Source organism: Terrapene carolina, unplaced genomic scaffold, assembly GCF_002925995.2.
Source record: "Terrapene carolina triunguis isolate 2854851 unplaced genomic scaffold, T_m_triunguis-2.0 Scaffold113, whole genome shotgun sequence".
Classification (NCBI taxonomy): Eukaryota; Metazoa; Chordata; order Testudines; family Emydidae; genus Terrapene; species Terrapene triunguis.
In genome coordinates, this window is record NW_020664464.1 from 28244886 (window position 1) to 28268480 (window position 23595).

Genomic DNA, 23595 nt, shown 5'->3' on the forward strand with positions numbered 1-23595 from the left:
CTTTATCAACAGACATCGGTACCACAGGAACCTTCTCCCCAGGATGAGAGGAGCTGGAGTTAGAGGTTTAGAAAGTCGTCCTCCTTACCTGATGAGGTGGCAATGGCCCCACATTCATCCTATGCAAAGGACTTCAGGGCTTTTCAAGGCTTGATGAAAAGAATAGTGGCATCACTCCAGATCCCTCTGGAGGAAATCCAGGAAACTCAACACTTCCTAGGAGGCAGTGTGCATTCCTTCCCTAGGGCTAGGTCACCTATTAATGAGGTTTTATGGTCACCACCCCATACTGTATGGCAGAATCCTGCTACCATCCTGCCTATTTGCAAGAGAGCAAACAAAAATATTATGTACTGGCCAAGGGACTAGAATATATTTTCTCCCGTCCCACCCCCAACTCCTTGATAACGGATGCTGTCAACGAGAGCAGCCAACAAGCTTATTCCAAATTGACTCCCTTGGATAAAGAGCTCAAGAGTCTGGACCTTCTGGGCCAAAAGAGCTACTCATTGGCTGCTCTGCAGTTTAGGGTTGCGAATCATCAGGCCTCAATGGCAAAATATGATTCTACAAATTATGCTAAATGTACACATTTTAGTGACTACCTGCCACAAGATCAAACAGAGCAGTTTCAAGCTCTCATCTTGGAAGGCCAGATGATTGTGAAGACTTCCCTTCAAACCTCCCTCAACGCAGCTGAGACAGCCTCACGTTTGATGGCAACTGCCATCATCATGTGACGAGCCTCTTTGCTACAATCCTCCAGCTTCCCCCGGGAGATTCAGAATATAGTGGAGGACCTTCCTTTTGAAGGGTCTAAGCTCTTCAGTAGTGACACCAACAGTTCACACCACTCCTTTAAGGATTCCAGGGTGACCCTGTGGATACCTTCAGATCTATATGCCTACAACAAAAAGATGATGTAGCAACCCGTAGCTTGCTCAATGTTCTCAACCTTTTTAATACCAGACCTCTATGAGACATGCAGAACTCTTCCAGACCTCACAAGAAAGGGCTCTTTTCAGTGGTGACCTCCCAGTATCAAATGGCCACTTTGATAGCATGGTTGAGGGTCATGAGCCACCCCTTTCACGGGATCTCATGTTTCATGAAACCACTCTCCATCTGTTCTTTGGGGATGATCTCCCCTCTACCTGCCTGGGAACTCATCACATCAGACAGCTGGATCATAGAGGTGGTTTCCACAGGATATTTCATTCATTTCCATTCCATCCCCTTCCTCCCTCCCGGCCCATTTTCCTGCCTCTTCAGGGACACTTCTCACATGGGTCTCCTAAGGCAGGAGATTCAACCTCTACTTTGGGGAGTGACTGAGCCATTTCCCCCCAGAATTTGTCAGAAGAGGGTTCTGCTCCCCTCTTCCCAGTTTCCAAAAGGGTAGGAGGGTGGAGGTTGATCCTAGACCTCATATCTATGAATATCTTTATCTTTTTGCAGCCTTTCAAGATATTGACCCTAGCAACATTAATTCCATCCTTAATTCCCAGAGATTGGCTCATTGTCCTCAACCTCTAGGCTGCACACTTTCATGTAGCTAAGCACCCATCTCATGGTTTGTTGTTGGTACAGAGCATTACCAGTACTGTGCCTTTCCCTTTAGCTTTTCAGCTGCTCTGAGGACCTTTATAAAGGTCCTCTCTGTCATTGCAGCTCAACTTACCTGGGGGAGGATAATCATCTTTCCCTATCTGGGCAACTGGATCCTCCTTGAGGTCCAGTCAGAAACAAACATGGCCCTAGTCTTATTTTACATCCTGGGCCTTTTTCTAAGCCTGGAAACATCTATCCTAACACTGGTACAGCACACAGACTTCACTGATGCCACTCTGGACTCCTCAACCACCAGCGCATACTCACCACAACTGCCATTCTTATCTCCACTCTACATCAGAGCCCAAATCCAAAGCAAGGGCTTGCCTGCAGCTCTTAGACCACATGTCGGCCTGCATGTATGCGATGCTCCATGCAAGACCTCACCTTCAGTGCTTTCAGGCCTGTCTCTGAATGGTTTACACCCCCATCAGTCTTTTCAAGTGAGTGACCATACCTCCAAGAGTTCTCTACTCTCAGTTGGTGGAAGGGTCCTCTCAGAGTTTGTGTGGGAGTTCCATTTTTGTATCCGTCCCCATCAAGGGTCATCACTCGGAAGCTTCTCTACTTCATTGGGATGCCAGGCTCCACAGCCCATGGCAAATGGACTCCTCAAGAAGCTTGTCTTCACATCAATGTTCTAGAATTCAGGGCAGTTCTCTATAAGTGCCAGTTTTTCCTCTGCTCAGGCAAGGTAATACTGGACAACAGAGCAGCAATGTACTATATAAATCATTGGGGGCGGGGGGGGGGAGCAAGATCCTAATACTTATGTGCAGAATCGCTAAGACTGTGGGTACTGGAGCTTATCCCACTGCGTAGCTAGCTCAGTGGTCTACCTTCCATGCCTGCAAAACACCGTATCAGATTCCCTGAGCAGGCACTTTCACCAAGCGCAATTTGTGATCTGCTTCTTTCTCTGCAAGTGTATTTTTGCTTTCCTCTCGCAGCGGGTCTCCTGATACAGAACTTGGGCACCATAACCCACCCCAATCTGTTAAATCTGCACCCCAGGGCCTGGCTCCTCAGTGGTTCTCAGGCATAGAACTGGACTGCTATCCCAAAGTTCAGTCTGTACTCCTGAGTAGTAGGTAACCAGTCATGAGGAAAACCTACCTGCAAAAGAGGAGGCACATTCAAGTCTGTTGTAAGCATAAAAGGGGGGGTCAATTTATGAGTATGCCAGGGTGCCAATTATATTTTTAAAGCTGAAGTCTAACAAATCAGGTTTGCCACTATATAATAGAATTCAATAGGATAATCGCTTTTTATTGAGTCCAGGGAGCGTTAGCTTACTAGATCAACTTTTAACTTGAACAGTATTTCTCAAATCAGGACACTTGCTTATTTTTAATCAACCAACAATTTATTAATTCACCCAGAACCACATAAATATATAATAAACCATTCACCGCTCAAATGTAGACACAACCAATTGTATATACTACACACACAATGCAGACCTGCAAGAAATTATCACACATAAGAGTTGAGGCTCAGAAGTTATATTAAAGAACAATGCAAATTACCAAGATTTCTTATTACATTTACTTATCAACAATTCTCAATTATTTAGTATCTAACACATTTATCACATGTCCAAGGGTGGACTTGTCTTTAAGGCACTTTGAAGAGTGTGGTTACTTCTCTTTGACTGGTCCAAAAGGGACACATTTTGAATACTAAAAGTAATTGCTTAAAACAATTCTTTTCAATCTCTCTCAGGTCAATTTGCTTGGATTTATAAAGGAGTTAAAATATAAAATGTTTACACTTGAATTCTCACTAGAGAGTCTCACTAGTAGACTCAGCAAGATAACCTACAGTTATATATATTAACAGACTGAAGGGGAAATACAGTCTTTGAAATGAAATCTCACCACTTCTTATCCTCTTAACCCTGGGATGGGGGAAGAGTCCTTTCCACACAGCTGGTCTGGGTGTTGGGCACATTTAGGATTGTGCAGCTTCTTGTGTTAGGTTCTGTCAGTTCTCTTAAGCATATGGTGACTGTAGTTTTCTATACCCTAGTTTCAGGGTTTGTTGGAGGGGGACACCCTCTTATTCCTACTGGATACTTGCCAAATTAGTGGTTGGGTTTTATGCAGTGTAGTTTTAGTCAGTCCCAGGATATTAGAGAGACAAGGTGAGTGAGGCAATACCTTTTATAACAGGTAATACCAGCTCATGTGTGTTACCTAATCTTGTTACCTGCTTGCAGAATGACTCATCCACTTCCTCTTCCTGATTTGATGGTCTATAATAGACCCCCACCATGATATTGCTACTGTTCTTTTTCCTTGTTATTCTCACCCAGAGACTCTTGTTAGGTCTGTCATTCACTTCCCCTTGGACCTCGGGGCAAGTGTATACATTCTTGATGTACAGCACATCACTTCTTCCTTTTTTTCCCATACCTATCCTTTCAGAACAAGCTATATCCTCAATTCTGGTACTCCAATCATGGGAGTTGTCCCACCAAGTCTCTGTGATGCCAATTAAGTCATAATTTTCTTCATGTACCATGATTTCCAGTTCATCCTGCTTGTTCCCCATACTCCTTGACTTTATATACAGGCATCGAAGATATTTTGCAGACTGCCCTGTTGCTTTTCTTTTTTGCCTTTTTAATGCAGTTGTAATTTCTAGACCCTTCTCCAGAAGTTTCATAGATTCTAGGACTGGAAGGGACCTCGAGAGGTCATCGAGTCCAGTCCCCTGCCCTCATGGCAGGACCAAATACTGTCTAGACCATCCCGGATAGACATTTATCTAACCTACTCTTAAATATCTCCAGAGATGGAGATTCCACAACCTCCCTAGGCAGTTTATTCCAGTGTTTAACCACCCTGACAGTTAGGAACTTTTTCCTAATGTCCAACCTAAACCTCCTTTGCTGCAGTTTAAGCCCATTGCTTCTTGTTCTATCCTTAGAGGCTAAGGTGAACACGTTTTCTCCCTCTTCCTTATGACACCCTTTTAGATACCTGAAAACTGCTATCATGTCCCCTCTCACTCTTATCTTTTCCAAACTAAACAAACCCAATTCTTTCAGCCTTCCTTCATAGGTCATGTTCTCAAGACCTTCAATCATTCTTGTTGCTCTTCTCTGGACCCTCTCCAATTTCTCCACAGCTTTCTTGAAATGCGGTGCCCAGAACTGGACACAATACTTCAGTTGAGGCCTAACCAGCGCAGAGTAGAGCGGAAGAATGACTTCTTGTGTCTTGCTCACAACACACCTGTTAATGCGTCCCAGAATCATGTTTGCTTTTTTGGCAACAGCATAAGACTGTTGACTCATACTTAGCTTGTGGTCCACTATAACCCCTAGATGCCTTTCTGCCGTACTCCTTCCTAGACAGTCTCTTCCCATTCTGTATGTGTGAAACTGATTGTTCCTTCCTAAGTGGAGCATTTGCATTTGTCTTTGTTAAACTTCATCCTGTTTACCTCAGACCATTTCTCCAATTTGTCCAGATCATTTTGAATTATGACCCTATCCTCCAAAGCAGTTGCAATCCCTCCCAGTTTGGTATCATCTGCAAACTTAATAAGCGTACTTTCTATGCCAATATCTAAGTCGTTGATGAAGCTATTGAACAGAGCCAGTCCCAAAACAGACCCCTGTGGAACCCCACTTGTTATACCTTTCCAGCAGGATTGGGAACCATTAATAACTACTCTGAGTACGGTTATCCAGCCAGTAATGCACCCACCTTATAGTAGCCCCATCTAAGTTGTATTTGCCTAGTTTATCGATAAGAATATCATGTGAGACCGTATCAAATGCCTTACTAAAGTCTAGGTATCCCACATCCACAGCTTCTCCCTTATCCACAAGACTCGTTATCCTATCAAAGAAAGCTAGCAGATTGGTTTGACATGATTTGTTCTTTACAGATCCATGCTGGCTATTCCCTATCACCTTACCACTTTCCAAGTGTTTGCAGATGATTTCCTTAATTACTTGCTCCATTATCTTCCCTGGCACAGAAGTTAAACTAACTGGTCTGTAGTTTCCTGGGTCGTTTTTATTTCCCTTTTTATAGATAGGCACTATATTTGCCCTTTTCCAGTCTTCTGGAATCTCTCCTGTCTTCCATGATTTTCCAAAAATAATAGCTAGAGGCTCAGATACCTCCTCTATTAGCTCCTTGAGTATTCTAGGATGCATTTCATCAGGGCCTGGTGACTTGCAAGCATCTAACTTTTCTAAGTGATTTTTAACTTGTTCTTTTTTTATTTTATCTTCTAAACCTACCCCCTTCCTATTAGCATTCACTAAGTTAGTAATTCCTTCAGACTTCTCGGTGAAGACCGAAACAAAGAAGTCATTAAGCATCTCTGTCATTTCCAAGTTTCCTGTTACTGTATCTCCCTCCTCACTGAGCAGTGGGCCTACCCTGTCCTTGGTCTTCCTCCTACTTCTAATGTATTTATAAAAAGTCTTCTTGTTTCCCTTTATTCCCGTAGCCAGTTTGAGCTCATTTTGTGCCTTTGCCTTTCTAATCTTGCCCCTGCATTCCTGTGTTGTTTGCCTATATTCATCCTTTGTAATTTGTCCTAGTTTCCATTTTTTATGACTCCTTTTTATTTTTTAGATCATGCAAGTTAGCCCCTTCCCCTTGTCTTCGTTACTTGAGCCTAGATGTGCATTGGCCGGATTTTTGTCACCATCTCCCATAGGACCTAGCTTAAAGCTCTCCTTATCAGGTTAGCCAGACCACGTCCAAAGATGCTCTTCCCAGTACTTGATAGATGGAGCCCAGCCCAGCATAGTAATCCTCTTTCCTGGAACATCAGCTCATTATCAAAGAAGCCAAAGCCCGCTCACCAACACCACCTGCATTGACACGCATTTACTTCCACAATTAGATGGTCCTTGCCTAGGCCTTTTCCTTCAATAGGGAGGATGGACAAGAACACCACTTGTTCCCCAAACTCTTTCATCCTTCTTTCCAGAGCCATGTAGTCTTCAGTGATCCGCTCAAGGTCATTCTTGGCAGCCTCGTTAGTGCCAACGTGGATAAGTAAGAAGGGGTAGTAGTCTGAGGGCTTGATGAGTCTTTGCAGACTATCAGTCACATCCTGAATTCTAACTCCAGGCAAGCAGCCCGCGTCTCGGGATTCCTGGTCCGGACGGCAGATGGATTCATAGATTCATAGATTCTAGGACTGGAAGGGACCTCGAGAGGTCATCGAGTCCAGTCCCCTGCCCGCATGGCAGGACCAAATACTGTCTAGACCATCCCTGGTAGACATTTATCTAACCTACTCTTAAATATCTCCAGAGATGGAGATTCCACAACCTCCCTAGGCAATTTATTCCAGTGTTTAACCACCCTGACAGTTAGGAACTTTTTCCTAATGTCCAACCTAGACCTCCCTTGCTGCAGTTTAAGCCCATTGCTTCTTGTTCTATCCTCAGAGGCTAAGGTGAACAAGTTTTCTCCCTCCTCCTTATGACACCCTTTTAGATACCTGAAAACTGCTATCATGTCCCCTCTCAGTCTTCTCTTTTCCAAACTAAACAAACCCAATGATTCTGTCCCCCTTAGGAGAGAATCCCCAACCACCACCACCCTTCTCCTCTTGGGAGTGGGGGTCTTGGAACCCCCGATCCTTAGGACAATGCATTCCATGCCTTCCAGTCAACGGGGGTCTCCTTCTGATCCTTTCCCTCAGATGACCCTACCAAGGCATTCTCAGCAGTAGTACCTGTGCAGAGAGCCTGAAAGTGGTTGCTTACCTCCATCTGCATTGGGGGTATATTGGTTCTCCTCTTTTTCTTCTTCTGGAGAAATATGCTGCCAACTTTCTTTCTTGTTCTTCAGTCCCCCCTGTGCTGTCCTCTCCGATTCTTTGGCATGCTGTGCCCGCATTACCAAATCCTGACTTCTATCCAGGAAGTCTTCATTTTCTTAGATGCAATGCAGGGTTATTACATGGGTCTTTTTTATTCTAACCTTTTTCCAATATAGAGACCTGATTGCACTTTGTACAGAAAAAGTAACTTCTATTGTCCAGGAGAACTTGGCACATCCCATGATGGTCTCAACAGCCAACCTCACTATCTATATTTCCTACCTTGTAATGTATCAAGAGCCTCTTCAGATGTATTTATTGCTCGCACAAGCCTGAAAGGCAAAATCCTGTGTGGGCTCACCCCCTAGGTGAACTCTGAGGCAAACTCCCTCTGTTTGCTTCTCCTCTGTTCGTATCTTACTTCATAACTAGAACTTAAAAAGTATTTGTAGTAGAGTAAAAATTCCTTTATTTTTCTTTGTTTAACTTATGCTATGTTTAAATCCCACATGTTTAAACATACCTAGCTGTGTTTTTTTAAATAAATGATTGAAAGTCAAGAGTTTAAAAGAAACATTTGTATATACTACAAATCAACAGTGGCTGCAGAAAACATTCGTAAATATTAATGTGTGCATGTGCCATGGGGGCTCCATTCTTTCTGAAGTCAGGCGAGAACATTTAGAATTTAGTTTCAGGTTTAGACTCACTCGGAACTTGAAAAAAAACCCACCTTTTTTAAACTCTTCTTTGGCTGTTTCATGTTTACGAAGAATCTTTTTTCCCCTTGTCTTAAAATATCTGCTCCCATTGTGGTTTGAAAACATTTAATATTTATAGTATGAATAAGGCAATAAGATGTGCCCAAAGTGACGTCTGATGGCACAGGAAAGATACAGATTCAGAAGACAAAAAGCAGACATTGTTAGAACTGTACAGGATAATGAAAACCAATAAACAAGTGGAAAATTACACATCTCAATCACTATTTTAAAAAGGAAAGAAGGGGGAGCTTTTTTGTGTCTGCTTTGCTGCTTGAACAGAGTACTGAGTGTGGCTGAAGTCAAATAATCTTTCAGATATCAAAGAAATACATAAAATTTATGCCAGGTGGGCTAATGATGAATCTTTTCTCCTATTATTTTGCAGATATTGATGAGTGCAATGAAGACCCCAACATCTGTCTCTTTGGCTCCTGCACTAATACTCCAGGAGGCTTTCAATGCACCTGTCCCATAGGCTTTGTGCTGTCTGACAATGGACGAAGGTGTTTTGGTAAGATGCAGGGTTAAACTGTCAGCAGTAGTTAACAAACTTTGCAAGAAGAGTGGGGACTATGTAGTAATGTCTCACAGGTTGTCAGGATTGTTGCCATGTCATGCTCTTATTATAAGTTTATTATGTTAAAAATAAGTTGATTAGGTTCTCCCAGCAAAATAAATGTTTGTCACATGGTGCACCATGCTCTACAGAAGACAATAAATCTCTTACCTTCTAGTACAACTTAGCAATATGACCAACAGTCACAGTTCCCTTTAATCCTTTTTATAAAACTAAATCCATTGGTTCTTTTAAGGGCAGATTCCCTGCCCAGATGTGCTCTCTTTGTGCCACAGGTTATGAGCTTCTACACCTTTCTCTCTACAGCCTCTGGCACTGGGATGCCATTCACCTCTGCCAAGATGGTGTACAGTCCTGCTGGAACTAGCACTGGACTAGGGCAGATAATCATGGAGCTATAACCAGCTTCCTGATAGCACCGTGCTCTGCTGCATCCAGCAAATGCTAGGCATGAGAGGAAACTTGCCTCAAAATATTGCAAGAAATCCTTTTCTTTTTGTACTCCAAAAATACTTGTTTACTTGTAGGAAAACTGCATTTGCGTCATGAGCTCAGTTCCTTGTTCCCTGGGCTGGCAGAGTCTGTGGCTATGTGGAGCTGTCATTTGTAAAGGCAGGAGTGGAGGTATTTTTTACCTGTGTAATGATGGTCCCTGCTGTCCTGCAGAGGGTGAATAATGTGCAAGAAAGTCTTAGGCCTGGTCTACACTAAAACATTAGGTTGACCCAGCGATGTTGCTCAAGGGTGTGAAAAATCCACATCTCTGAAGGGTGTAGTTAAGCCAACCTAACCCCCACTGTAGATAGTGCTAGGTCTATGGAAGAATTCTTCCATTGACCCTAGCTACTGCCTCTCGAGGAGGTAGATTACCTACGCCGATGGGAAAATCCCTTCCCTCAGTATAGATAGTGTCTACACTGAAGTGCTACAGTGGCACAGCTGCAATCCTCACTTCAACACTGAATGCAGCAGACAGCAGTTGTGCATAACTGGGTTGGTATCCTGTTGTCTGGGTGGGAGATGTATTCCCTAATATAATGGGGAAAACTCAGGCCTAGAATTATCCCTTTTATTTTCAGATACATTTTTCTCTAATCAAGTAGGAGCCTGTCATATAGTATGTGTGGGTTTTTTACTTACCTAGCTTATTACCGTTGCTTTTTGTTTGTTTGTTTGTTTGTTCTCACTTTTCTAGATACCCGGCAGAGCTTCTGTTTCACTAACTTTGAAAATGGGAAATGCTCTGTCCCAAAGGCTTTCAACACCACCAAGGCAAAATGTTGCTGCAGTAAGATGCCAGGAGAGGGATGGGGTGATCCTTGTGAGCTCTGCCCCAAGGAAGAAGAAGGTATGCATCATGGTTTATAATAAGTGTAGGAAAAGACTGAAGGAAAAGTGTAGGAAAAGACTGAAATGTGAAGGCAAAATAGTGCCTCTGCACAGCAGTAAATTAGCCTCCCGCAGTAGTAGGGGGAAAGGCAAAATGTGGGTTAGTGCCCAGAAACACAAAAGCCGTCACTGGCATTTGTTTTGTTACCCTACTATTTGGTTTACACTAAACAAACTGAGGGGGACGCATTAAATGATTATGTGCTAAGAAAGCTGCTCTATAGGCTCTGACACGATTACTCAGGCTTATTACTAATAAAGGCTGTTGCAGTTGAAACTAGCAAGAAGGGGAAAATACAACTCAATAACGGGGAAAATATATGGTGGGAATATCTATCCAAAACTCTCTCTCTTTCATGGGTGTTAATTAAATTCAGCTGCCTTAATGGTTTTGATCACTTTCATCCCTGTTTGTTTATAATTGTTTAAAATGTTCCTCTACAGTTGCTTTCCAGGATTTGTGTCCCTATGGCCATGGAACTATCCCTGGGATTGATGATACACGGGAAGGTATTGTTTTATTTCTGACACCACTTAGAAAATCTTTAATTCCCAGTTAAGCGAGGCGCCATTGGGTAATGCTGTTTTGTTCTTTCTGGTAAAGCTTTTTTTTATTTTGTGGTTTTTGTTTTGTTTTCAAGTGTGACAGAAGTTTTGGGACACTGAGAAAGCTTACAAGATATATTCTATTTTTGAAACTGCATAGTTATATTTTGGCCCAAGACACACAGAACAAGATGTTTACTTTTTGGTCATTTCCTGCTTTTCATTAGAAATGTAATATTTAATATAAAAAACAGTGAAGTTTGAGAGCTGAAAGATTGCAGTTTACGTGGTTTTCTATTTTTCAGATGTCAATGAATGTCTTGAGAGCCCAGGCATTTGTTCAAATGGTCATTGTATCAACACTGATGGATCATTCCGCTGTGAGTGCCCCATGGGATACAACTTAGATTACACTGGAGTGCACTGTGTGGGTAAGTTCTGATTCTACATTAGGCAAACTGTATTGCAAGGATAGCAATGCTTAAAGTTCATAAACTTAAAATACCACTTAGCCTGTGTCCCAGTTCTCTTAAGTTTGTGTTTTACTTATTTCATCCTAGATACTGATGAATGTTCGATTGGCAATCCATGTGGAAATGGCACATGCACTAATGTGATTGGTAGTTTTGAATGTAACTGTCATGAAGGATTTGAGCCAGGCCCAATGATGAATTGTGAAGGTAAATTATGATTTCCGCCTTTTTACCTCCTCTTTTTCTCTTATATTTAAAATATTTTATTTACCATCGCACTATCAAGGCGGTATATATTGGGTTTTTATTACAAAGTCAAAGTTATAAGTTAAAAGGAATCTCTCCTCTTGAAATATGGCAATGAAAAATAAAGCCTAGGGTTCTGAAATGAGCTGTGTAAAAGTAAATGTTGCAAAAATAGCACTTTTCATGACTAGCTAGTGTGTGGTGCAGTGTAACCCTGCTAACATTCCTTTTGAAGGAAAAGTTTTCTCCTCACCCAGCTCTAGAGAAATATGTTGCCTGAGAGAAATGTTTCTAAGAATAACTGAACATCTTAAATTTCCTCATCAATACATTGTAATGGCCATTAATGTGACATGTGAGTGCAGATAAGTGTTTATTTTAATAGTCAAATATGCTGCTTGTTAGTTTTTTCCCAAATCTTAGGGTGTGGCCTCCAGCGATGGAGGGAGAGAAGGGACATAGGCTACTCAACTGTTCTCCAGCGTCTCAGCTTTCATTTGAAAATAAGGGTCTAGCTGTTATGGTTGTAAAGAAAACCTTGAAAATGTTACCAGAGTGTAATTGGTTCAAAAGTGTTTGCCTGAGTTTGAAGAGAACCTGACACAATAGCTTTGGAGTGTGACTTGCCCCATTCATTTCATTAAGTCAAATGCCACTAACAATACTTTAATTGTTAACATTAACTATTTCACTGCTCAACAAAACACGTAAGAAAGCAGAGAGAGGATCATATTATGAAGATCTATTCATTTTGGATAGGCCTTTAACAACATATGGTGGGTTTGAAGGAGGGCATGATTAGTTTATTTTCCTGAATAGGAACTCAGCTTTCAAAAGCTTGGGAAATGCAGGCTTATCACATCCTTGAAAAGACTGTCTATTGTAAATAGTGTCATGTAGTAAAATCTCAAACCAAACCAAAATACAAAACACCTGCAACTCTAACCTTAAAGGTGACTTTAGAAGTGTATGTTATAAAATTCAATGTGTATGAGGATATATTTATTTCTTGTTTATGCTGCTTCAGAAATACACAAAAAAATTCCCAGGATTTCTAACACTTTTTAGATGGTAACACAGAAAATGTGGGTATAAAGAAAGTTCTAGTGGTGCTATTACAATTAAACATAGCATTCAGTCTCCCTTTTCCTTACTATTCAGACATAAATGAGTGTGCTCAGAACCCTTTGCTGTGTGCTTTTCGGTGCATCAACACTTACGGTTTCTATGAATGCACCTGTCCGGTTGGCTATGAACTGAGAGAAGACCAAAAGATGTGCAAAGGTAATTAACTTAAAAAAAGTTTTAGAAAGTAATGGCTATTGAAATGTAATTTTTTCCCCATGCCTGTTACCCAGTAATAATCAAAGTACAGTCAAAAGTTTTTTTTCAGTGCATCCTGTATCCAGCCTTTTTAATAAAATGTTGCAACAGGACCTACCATATGATGTACCAAATGGATACACTCAGCATTGTGTCCAAGACAGAATATCACCTGGTGGGCCTTGTTGTCTCCACTTGCCACAAAAACTTGGATCAAGATGGAGCATTTCATGCTGGAGCATGTCCTCTCTGTGGGTTATACTGTAACAATGTTAAAGATGGAGGTTACTGCTATTTGCTTAATTATATACAAATTAGGAGTGGCTCTCAGGCTTTTGATTAATTGCAGAGCTCACATGCCCCCTCAATCCTCCCCAAGTAGCCTGTCACCTAATTTACTCTTAATAAAAAGTTTGTGGTTAAGAAGAAAAATAAAAATTATATTTTCTGAACAACAAATACTAGTTGTCTTCTACAACTGAATCTACAAGAAAGCATTCATGCTAGGTCTTTGTTATTTGAAATACAACACATACTATATTTTTTTTCAGACCTGGATGAATGTGCTGAAGGTCTTCATGATTGTGAATCAAGAGGCATGATGTGCAAAAATTTGATTGGCACCTTCATGTGTATCTGCCCTCCTGGAATGACCCGTAGACCTGATGGAGAAGGCTGCATGGGTAAGGCTTGGGAACACTTCATATATTGCTCCAATATTAAAATGAAAAGTTAATATACAAGTACATTTGGAAAATAACTACAGATGGTCCCCGACTTACGCAAGCGTTCTGTTCCGGAACGCTTTGTGTAAGTCGGGAACGTATACCCGACAATTACGGGGGTGGGAGTGGGAAGCTTACAGAACTTATGGAACTTTTTCCATAAGTCCAGATTTGCATAAATCGGGTTTGCGTAACCCAGGGAGCGTCTACTCAGAGCATTCTTTGGTTAGGTGTCAGAATTATATACCTCTTTGAAAAGTAATTGAGATAACCAGAGACATTTCTCTCAAGCAGTCCAAGATCACTGAAAGGGTGGGAATTTTTAAATACAAAGAGATACAGAAAATTTACTCTGTGTTGTACTGCTTGACACTGGAGTATTGGTATAAAGTTGTTACTCTGATTTTGAGCCAACTTCAGTTATCTTTTGGAAAAAGCCAACTCCTTAAGCGAAACTATTATCCCTTTGTGACTTGGTTGTTTTCTGCATTGAAACATTAAAGGGGCTAATTTTTTGCCCATCCAAACCTGCTCCTAAAATGATGAATTATTGAATTGAAGGCTAACGGGGAGACCGCCAAACTCATAAATGGCAGCTAGGTGCTAATTAATTACACCCTTTGCTACTTGACTGTGGGTTTAGATAAAGTAATTAGAGGCACAACTCCTCAGAATTGCATCTGCAATATTATGTAGGGACAAAAACACAACATTGCATCTGTGCTCAGCTACATATACCCAAACATCTGTTCATGGGGATGGAGACACAAGGCCTCTTGAACTTTCCACTTGACAAGTCTACTCTAACCCCGTTCCATCCAGTCTTTTCTTGTTTTAGGGCTTGATTCTCTAATCTTTACAGTGAGTAATTCTTACACAAGAAGTCCCAGTGAACTCAGGACTACTTATCATAAATAACAGTTAGGGCCTTAGGTCTATATTTGTTTCTTTTTCTGTGTGGCCTACCTTTGCTTTCGGTGCACAGGTTTGTAAGAATTAAGTCTTAAAATTACTGTGACTACCCATTAAAGCCTTAATTAGCTAGCCAAAAGGCATCTCTTTTGATTGTTCTTTAAATATGAATAATAAAAGTAGAAGAATTATTGTAGGTAAATAAATGATATATTTGCAAAAGTCTGTATTAATAGTAGACAAATTATATTTATGTATCCAGCTTTTTCAGAGTTAAAGGGTAACGATCTAGAGCAAAATATGAACATTTTACTCCAGCCATCAGCAGCAAAGAATTCATAGAAATTAAAAACCACCAAAATTCAGAATAATTCTCTCATCTTAAGATGAATAGGCAAACAGTTTCCCTTGACCATTACTGTAATTTGTTTAGAGGGAAAAATGGATAGATCTTGCCAAGTGCTGCTATGTGTGGAATCAGAATTTTTCCCTTGCAGTGTCACAAATCCATTGTCCATTCTGAAGCTTTCTGTATTGACAAAAAGTACTGGAATTTATCTCCAAGTTTAAAAAAATAATCTTTAGTTCTCTTCAACAGACATCCTGGTGAATGTGTTCAAGAGAACAGTAATAACCTTCCCTCAGCAGCAGAGTCTCTCCTTACAGAATTATTATTTTATTGTGCATTCAAGGAAAACAGTCTTCTTTAATCATAAAGTATATCAGTCTATTTGCTAGTAAGAAATCAAGAATTGTGCCTTTATGCGAGAGACAGCTGTTGGATTCAAACCTACCTCTGTTTTTGCCTTGAGCAGCCAAACCTTCCAGTGTTCTTCTTTTAAGCACCTATGGAAATTACTGTATCAATTTGTTTTTTGCAAGCTAATATGGGAAAAAGAAGGAGCCGGCACTTAGGGATTATAAACCCTATTTCAGGAAAGGCACCTAAGCATACTTAGTTCTTACGGACTTCAGTGGGACTTAAGCATGTGCTTAGGTGCCCCTCCTGAACAGGCACACTTTATAGAATTGTGGTCATGTGACATACTCTTTAACTATTAATTTTCTGTTTCTTAATGGCTCACACTATTTTATTTTGAATGACTTCATTAGTGTATAAAATTTCATTTTAATGCTAATTGCTGGACAAAGTTGTAGTGCAGTGAGCTTATGCCATGATTCATTTAAAACTTACTATAATTGGTAGGAAATTGACAAGGTTTATCTTTCTAAGTTGCTATATTTTTCCATACCTTCTTCAAAGCACATAATGTGCTGAGTTCTCAACAGAAGAGTGAACATCAGCTTTTGGAGGCTTACTCAGCTGTCTTTTGGCCACCGCATACAAATATATTAGTTACCAAAATGTTTGAATTTTCTTTGCCTGCTGAGTAAATAACTGACAGTTTTTAGTCTGTCAATTCAGATAAGTTTTAAATCATATTTATTGTGTGTATATGTGTGATATTTTTGTAAAGATGAAAATGAATGCCGTACCAAGCCAGGTATCTGTGAAAATGGTCGCTGTGTGAACATTATTGGAAGCTACAGGTGTGAATGTAATGAAGGATTCCAGTCAAGCCCATCAGGCACTGAGTGCCTTGGTAAGTTGATTTCCTTGGCATACATTTCCCGTTACATGAAAAAGTATAAACGCTGTGCAATAATATTTAAATAAAAAATATTTTATGCTTGCTGCTTGCTAAGATTTCTACCAATAATGCAGACCCCAAGTACTTCACATGTCTCTTGGCTGTGTGTATAATAGATTAAATCACAATCCTTGATCTGTTTTTCAGGATTAAGATAAATTGAGTTTTCAAAGAGAAAACAATGATTTATTTTATTTCTGGGAAAAATAATTAACATAGCCAGGAAAAATGGTGGTTTCATGCTGAAGGAAAAAAGTTTGCATATAGGGTAAGCGAGGCTGATGCTAATGTTAAATAACAAATCTCACATTAAGAGCAAAATATTTCTAATTATTCCATTTATGAGCCAGATACTGCTGCTACAGAATTTGAATGTTAGATCTGTTATACTGTACAGTTGTGTGTAAAAAAATAAATACAAATCATTACTTTTCAGTAACTATTTTGATTAATTTTTTCCTAACTCACTGTTTTGCTAAATGGAGATTATTATAGTATGAACATTTAAAGTAAGAACAGGAAATGTTACTGGCAAAATTCTATATGTCATAGGCTCTAATTTCAGTCTGTAAATTAACATTTTAAATAAATTCTAAACAATTAAAAGGGAGCTAATACAAACTTGAAGGATCTTATGCCTACCTGGAAACAATTTTAGGATAGTCTAATAACCTGAAGAGGAAGGCAAATGAATGCAGTCACTGATAACTTGGGAGAGGGGCAGGAGTGGTTGATGAAGCTGTTACTGCATGCTGAAGAAAGGAGAGTTTGACTAGAGTTGTTAACTGTCCGGCGGGGCTTAGTTTGTTAGACTCTAGTAACTTCTGGAAGATAGCAGGGCATGTTATAATATCTTGGATTTTTTTCAGTCTTCATAGTGTTGAATTCACAAAGGGGTTTCTCATTTTAACTAGTAAACATAAAAGCTACCATTCAACAGAGCAAACAACTGGTTATTGTTTAATATTTTGGTTATTACCAGACATCAGTGTATGAATTTATCTGATTCAAAATGCTTAACATTTTAAGAAGTGATGGGGGGGGGGAGAAGCAATTGAATGAACTGAAGTGATGAAACGAAATAATTCTTCTAAAGCAAACTACAACTGTAAGAATTGTTGAGACATTAGGATTTATGCTCCTCCCAAAAAATGCAGGAAATCAGTTTCTTCAAGAGTAAATGTGCCACTGAATGAAACTGGGTTTCATGATCCTGCTTGTGAAATATTTTCAAGGGAAACATCTTCATCCAAATGTAGTTGCAGTGATAATTTAAATCCCTGTTCTGAACCTACGAGCAGATCTTCAGCATCGACATAATCACCATCAGCATCATGACTGGTTCAACAGGTGGACTGATATCCCTGCTTCCCCATCCTACACAGGAAGATTTCAGGCTAGCTACAAAGGGGACTAAGACTAGGTGCTGCAACATCTGACTTTTAGGCACCCTGCTGCCCAGTGGAATCTGCCACTCTCACTTAGGCACCCAGGCTGTCTACACTACGCATTGGAAAAGTTAGAGCAGGGATCCACATTAACTAACCAATATGATATGCTGATGAGAGGGATGTAGCCTAAGCCCTGCCTCTCAAAGAGAGTTAGATGCTTAAACAGGTGGTGCCTCCCTCCAGTTGGGAATTTCAGCTGTAAACTCTCACCTGGATTTAGGGCTGACCTGGCTTAGGTGCCTGAGGAAGAGGAGGGTATGTGGTGGTGCTTTTAGTCAATTATTGCCAATAGATAGGGCACTCACCAGAATGTTAGAGACCTAGATTCAAACTCCTGTTCTGCATGGTGCGGAGAAGGCCTTGGATCCCAGGTGCCCCACCTCCCAGGCGAGTGCCGTCATTATAGGATACTCTGGGATGAGTCTCTTCTCAATCTCACCTGAGATGGGGGAAGACCTGGGTTCAACTCCCTACGCCAATGAATATTTAAATATTTACAGGAACATCCCCCCTCCCCCGCATGCCTACTGGATCAAGCCTTGAGGATTAGGTAGGCAGGGGAATGCCTAGTTTGTGACTCCCACTGGGGCTTAGGCATCAGGACTCAGGTGGTTTTGTGCATGTCCAGCAGCAGAAATGTAGGCACTTGAGGTGTCTATCAGTGGAAACAATGCCTAGGGACTTCAGGAGCCTATAAGGTTAGATTGTTAATCCCCCCTCCATCTGACTTTTGGATTTGGGCAGCTAAAGTAGCAGGTGCCTAAACCCCTTTGTGACACTAGCCCTCTGTCACTAAATTTGCATCCAATTACCATAAGTACTTGAAATTTGCATTGAGAATATGGAGACCTTTGCTCAAAACCCAACACATCAGACCAGCAATCCGTATGGTTCACAACATTATCAGGCTCTCCCATTCAACCTGGCATTAAAATGATGGTGCTGGTAGCAGACTAGAAAAAGGAAGGCATATGTGCATCTCTGCTTGGATGGCTAGCTAGTCAGAGCCAAGAAAAACCACCAGATGAGGGAAGCCCTTGCCAGGATATGCTTTCTACAAGAGAACCATGGACGGATCATCAGCCAGAAGAGCTGATGATTTCTGTCTTGGCAGCTAGTGTTACCGAAGCCTAGTTAAACACAGAAGCCAGCAGATCTTTCTTAAAACAGGAGCGGCATCTGAAGCTGCAGTGCCAGAATCAAGTCCTGCAGGTGAGGCAGGGTGCATTTAATCTCCCACCTAGGTGACCAATTATGAATCCAAAAAAACAGATTTTACAAAAAGTTAGGAAAAAGATTTTGTAGTTACTATTACATGCTGATTCAGTATATTCTGGCACTCTGCACTGTGTAATTGCTTTCTGGTTGTTCTTTTATTATCAAATGAAGTGCAGCTGCAAGATCTACTCTGGAGCAATATTCATGGTAATACAGTACATTGTAAAAACATGTTACAATGCCAACAAGTGAAAGTGTAGCCATATTTAATGGAATTTTTGCATTAAAAAGGATTGTGATATTTTTTCCTACTTACTGTATAACCAGTTCCACGTAAATTGTTATCAACAGAGTGTTGATTCCATAACAGAGTAGTAACATTCAAGGTGCAGGGCACTTCTGAAGATTAGTGACCAAATGGAGCGAGGATGGCTCAGGCTATTAATCCCAGCCCAACATCAGTCCCAAGGAAATACACTGCTCTTTTGAACTAAATATATGAACAGATATTTTCAAAAATTACATTTTGGGGGAGTTTGCTTGGTGCTGTTTCCCTTCAGTGCTTTTAGGGTCATGGTATCACTGCAATGCATTGTGCTGGGTATTTCTTTAGAATTAAAGCCCAATACATTTGCTGATCAGATTGTGCAGTCTTGTGTCAGAGTTCCATTTAGCTTACGTATGAATCAAAGCTTTGTATGAACTCCAGGTCAGCATGTACTCAATGAGCTCTAGCTTTCAACATTTCTTGCACAATATACCTATTTAGTTGACTTCAGCTATTTCTTAGTTAGTATATAGAAGAAAGTGAATCTTGTTGACATTTTCAGAGTATGGCTCCACAGTAGGAAAATTCAGTCACAAGTGTAAAGTTTTACTGATATTTAAATTAGTTAAGCATAAGCAGAATTAAAATTGATAGCCATAGGCTTTAATCAGTGTAACTGCACTTGACTTTATTGCCTTCTGTACAGTATTTTGAACTGACTGAAATCCAATAGATTTCAAGATAGCTAAATGTGGACTAATAAAATTAGGGGGGGGAGGGAACAGTACAATGATTGCTTGTCTTTGGTAAATTTAATTAGATGACCATGGGTAAAAAATTTCAAAAGCACCTAAATGACTGAGGAGCCTAAATCCCATTGAAACCCACCAGTAGTTAGGCTCATAAGTCATTTACAGGTTTCTGGAAAAGTTTTCTGTATATCTACAATTATTAAAATCAGTTTTCATAAAGTAATTAAAAAATCCTTACTCCTTTAAACAATGGATGCATACGTGGCCATTAGGTAAAGGCTATAAAGTAATTCCCTAAAGGACTGAAGTAATATTCAATAAAATATATAAATACTTTATATTTCAAACTATACCCCACACTAAAAATCTGCTGCTCCATGATTCAGGTCCACATTCTAGCAATGTTTCATGGTAGCTATGATGTCACCACATGATGTATGCTGGGATATCACAGTTAGTTACCTAATTTCCTTAATAAATATTTGTAGCTTCCTTTTTAAAACCGTGAAACGTGAAAGCTTTAAGTCAGGAACATCTCTTAACTAAATAGATACACTGTGCTTACAGAAAATAATTCTCTTCCAACCAAATTGGATCTTGTTAATCTCTCTAAAGGTGCTGCAATACAGGTTATATTTTTAATGAGGAGACCATTTAATATCACGGTGTAATTTTAGCTGGTGGTTCAAATTAAGTGGAACAATAAAGGCATACCTAAAAAAACCCTAACTTATGCAGGGAAATGTAAGTTATAGCTCTTTGTACCTGCTGATTCTATTAGTCAGTAGATTTGCACAGAGGACGATCAGGCAATTTGCTGTCACCTGTCCTCCCTCACAGTATCTAACAGAACAAATGTAAGATGTAAGTAGTGCCCCACCAGCAGAAACCACTCATTTGAATCAGTTTAGCCTTTAGTCTTTTGGGGTTCCCCAGCAGAGAACAAGTTAAAATTTGTTCTGCTTCCTCAACATCCCTCCTGATGGATTTCCTTACACTGCCTAGGTGTAGGATGGAGATACTATGCTTCCACAAGCCAATGAAAATCCAGGAATGAATATGATCTATGGTGTATCACTTTTAGTAAAATACAGCTGATTTTTACTTTGAAAGGAAAAATTTTACCAGTAAAAGAGCTACTTTCAGAGAATAACGTGCAATGAGGCAATCCAGTCCATTTTAACTAACAAATCAGGCCAATGATACTGGACCTATTACTAGTGTTGGTATCCTCTGTGTAAAAAAATATGCTAATTGGGGGATATTTAGCATGCTAAGGCCATGTTTACACTTAAGTTTTGCCAGTTTATTTTATCATTCACACAAGTAGGCTGCTCTGCCAGGTTCACTGGGGGATGCTCCAGGATGTATTATTCTGGGACATAACCGATACCAGGTCTCATGTAACCACTGACTCACTTGGGGGAGTCCTAGCAACCCTTTAAGAGCAGTAGATTATCAAAGTATTTTTAGGGTACGGTAAGACAAACCATATTAATATGCTAAATGCTCCCCAAAGACTGGTTGCTATAAGAGTCACTCAGCACATAAATCTGGGGTCACAGCAGTTTTTTTCTAGTTCACTTTTAAAAGCATTTATATGTAACAATAATGGACCATAATAGTATCAGTGAGACTTCCTGTTTAATACACATCCAGCTCACATTCTTTCTTGGCCCCTCCACTTTCCTTTCAGATAACCGCCAAGGATTCTGCTTTGCTGAAGTTTTACAGACAATGTGCCAGATGGCTTCCAGTAGCCGTAACCTTGTCACCAAGTCAGAGTGCTGCTGTGATGGAGGGCGAGGCTGGGGTAACCAGTGTGAGCTTTGTCCACTGCCAGGAACCACCCAATATAAGAAACTCTGTCCACATGGACCAGGATATACAACAGATGGAAGAGGTAATTGTGGGAAGAGCAGGTGAAGAGGTAGAGGAGAGGAAATAGACAAAAGATAACACAGAAAGTACCATGCTTTCTTAAATCTCTGAGATGTTTAGCTGAAGTTACCAGCATTTCTGAAGTTTACTGCAAAATTGCTCAGCTTGGTATTTTCTATACATCCAATAATTTATTTCATATGCTTTTCAATGGGCAGCACCTACAAATCCTTACCTAGTGCCTGCTGTGGGAATATTCATATAAGCAAGAATTGAGTCCTAAAACAATGACTAAAACTGAAAGGCTAAAAGCTGTCTAGAACAGGGGTGGGCAAAATATGTCCCGCGGCCTGGATCTGGCCCATCTAACATTTCTGTCCGGCCTTCTCTGCCCCCTTGTGATCTCCAAATCCAGGCCGCTAAAAGTCCTGTGGCACAGCGGGGCGCTCAGGCAGGCTGCCTGCCTTCCATAGCCCCACGCCACTCCCGGAAGCAGCAGGCTGCTGCTAACATGTCTCTGCATGCCCCTGGGAGGAGGAAGGAGATGGCTCCGTGTGCTGCCCCCGCCCCCAGCACCGTCCTCACAGTTCCCATTGGCCGGAAACTGGAGGTTGTGCTTGCGGGTGCAGGCAGCGCACGGAGACCTGCTCTCCCTCCCCCAAAGGGCGCGCAGATAGGTGCCGGCTGCAGCCGCTGGCCTGAGTCTGTACCTCACACCCCCTCCCGTACCCCAACCTCCTGCACCAAACTCCCTCCCAAAGCGCACACCCCTCACCCTCTCCTGCACCCAAACTCCCTCCCGGACCCCGCACCTCCTCCATTAATATAGTAGAAATGTGCGGCCCATGACAACTTACCGAAATTCGTGGAGTGGCCCCCCTGCGAAAATTATTGTCCACCCCGATCTAGAAGCTGTTGCATGCTACAAAACATAGATACATGAGCCAAAAGGCATCAACAGCTGAAACCTGTAGCTACACAATAGAAAGAAAGAAAGAAAGAAAAGAAATAATGGAGATATCCCATCTCCTAGAACTGGAAGGGACCTTGAAAGGTCATCGAGTCCAGCCCCCTGCCTTCACTAGCAGGACCAAGTACTGATTTTGCCCCAGATCCCCAAGTGGCCCCCTCAAGGATTGAACTCACAACCCTGGGTTTAGCAGGCCAATGCTCAAACCACTGAGCTATCCCTCCCCCCCCTACAATAGTTTCATTGTATGATCTGCAGATTTCTACAAAGAAATCATAAGCATAAACATGAGTTTTTAATTCTTATGAATGTTAAAAGAAAATCAAACCAATCTAAAGAAAATTCACTTCTATTAAATATAAACATTGTGTAAATTAAGTTTGTAAAACTGGAGCTTGGTTTCTCAGTACATCAGCAAGAGAAATTAGGTTGGACCAAGTTACAGAGTTCAGATCCAGATGTAGAACAGAATTTAACAAAAATATGAAGGGTGATTGGATTGGGCCCATCTCTAATGACAAAGTAAGGAATAGGCGTTTGTAGTAGAAGCATGTTGGGGGGAAAGTTTGTAGAATATTAGGGTAAAAAAGGAATCTGTATACACCCAGTACTGTTTCAATGTCCTGTAATTCCATCAGGGTCAGCAAACTGGAGTTTATCACTGAGAACAAGATCATTTTATCAGCTCTCAAAAAAGGCAAGTGAGAGAATTAAAAAACAGGGGGGAGGGTAATGAGCTTGGTTTTAAAAATTAGATGTTTCTAGATTCAATTAGACTGTAGATGTCACATTCAAATGTGATACTAATGAGCTTCTCCTTATCATATTTTAAAAGGTGACCTGTTTATATTTCCTCTCCAGATATTGATGAATGTAAGGTCATGCCAAATCTGTGTAGAAATGGCCAGTGCATCAACACAATGGGTTCCTTCAGATGCTTTTGTAAAGTTGGCTACACCACTGAAATAAGTGGGACATCCTGTGTGGGTAAGGTTATCACTGTAATGCTTAGTATTTTTGCTAATCCAA

The 23595-nt window shown here is 40.7% G+C and overlaps 1 protein-coding gene across 1 annotated transcript in view; it reads left to right on the top strand.

Moving 5' to 3' along the window:
* Positions 1-23595, top strand: part of FBN2 (fibrillin 2) — a 250004-nt gene that overhangs the window by 207515 nt on the left and 18894 nt on the right. The window contains exons 49-58 of the mRNA XM_024193355.3: positions 8569-8694; positions 9956-10108; positions 10594-10659; positions 11001-11126; positions 11256-11375; positions 12576-12698; positions 13289-13420; positions 15853-15978; positions 21412-21618; positions 23428-23553. Coding sequence (XP_024049123.1) covers positions 8569-8694; positions 9956-10108; positions 10594-10659; positions 11001-11126; positions 11256-11375; positions 12576-12698; positions 13289-13420; positions 15853-15978; positions 21412-21618; positions 23428-23553 — 1305 coding nt within the window. The remainder of the gene's footprint in view (positions 1-8568; positions 8695-9955; positions 10109-10593; positions 10660-11000; positions 11127-11255; positions 11376-12575; positions 12699-13288; positions 13421-15852; positions 15979-21411; positions 21619-23427; positions 23554-23595) is intronic.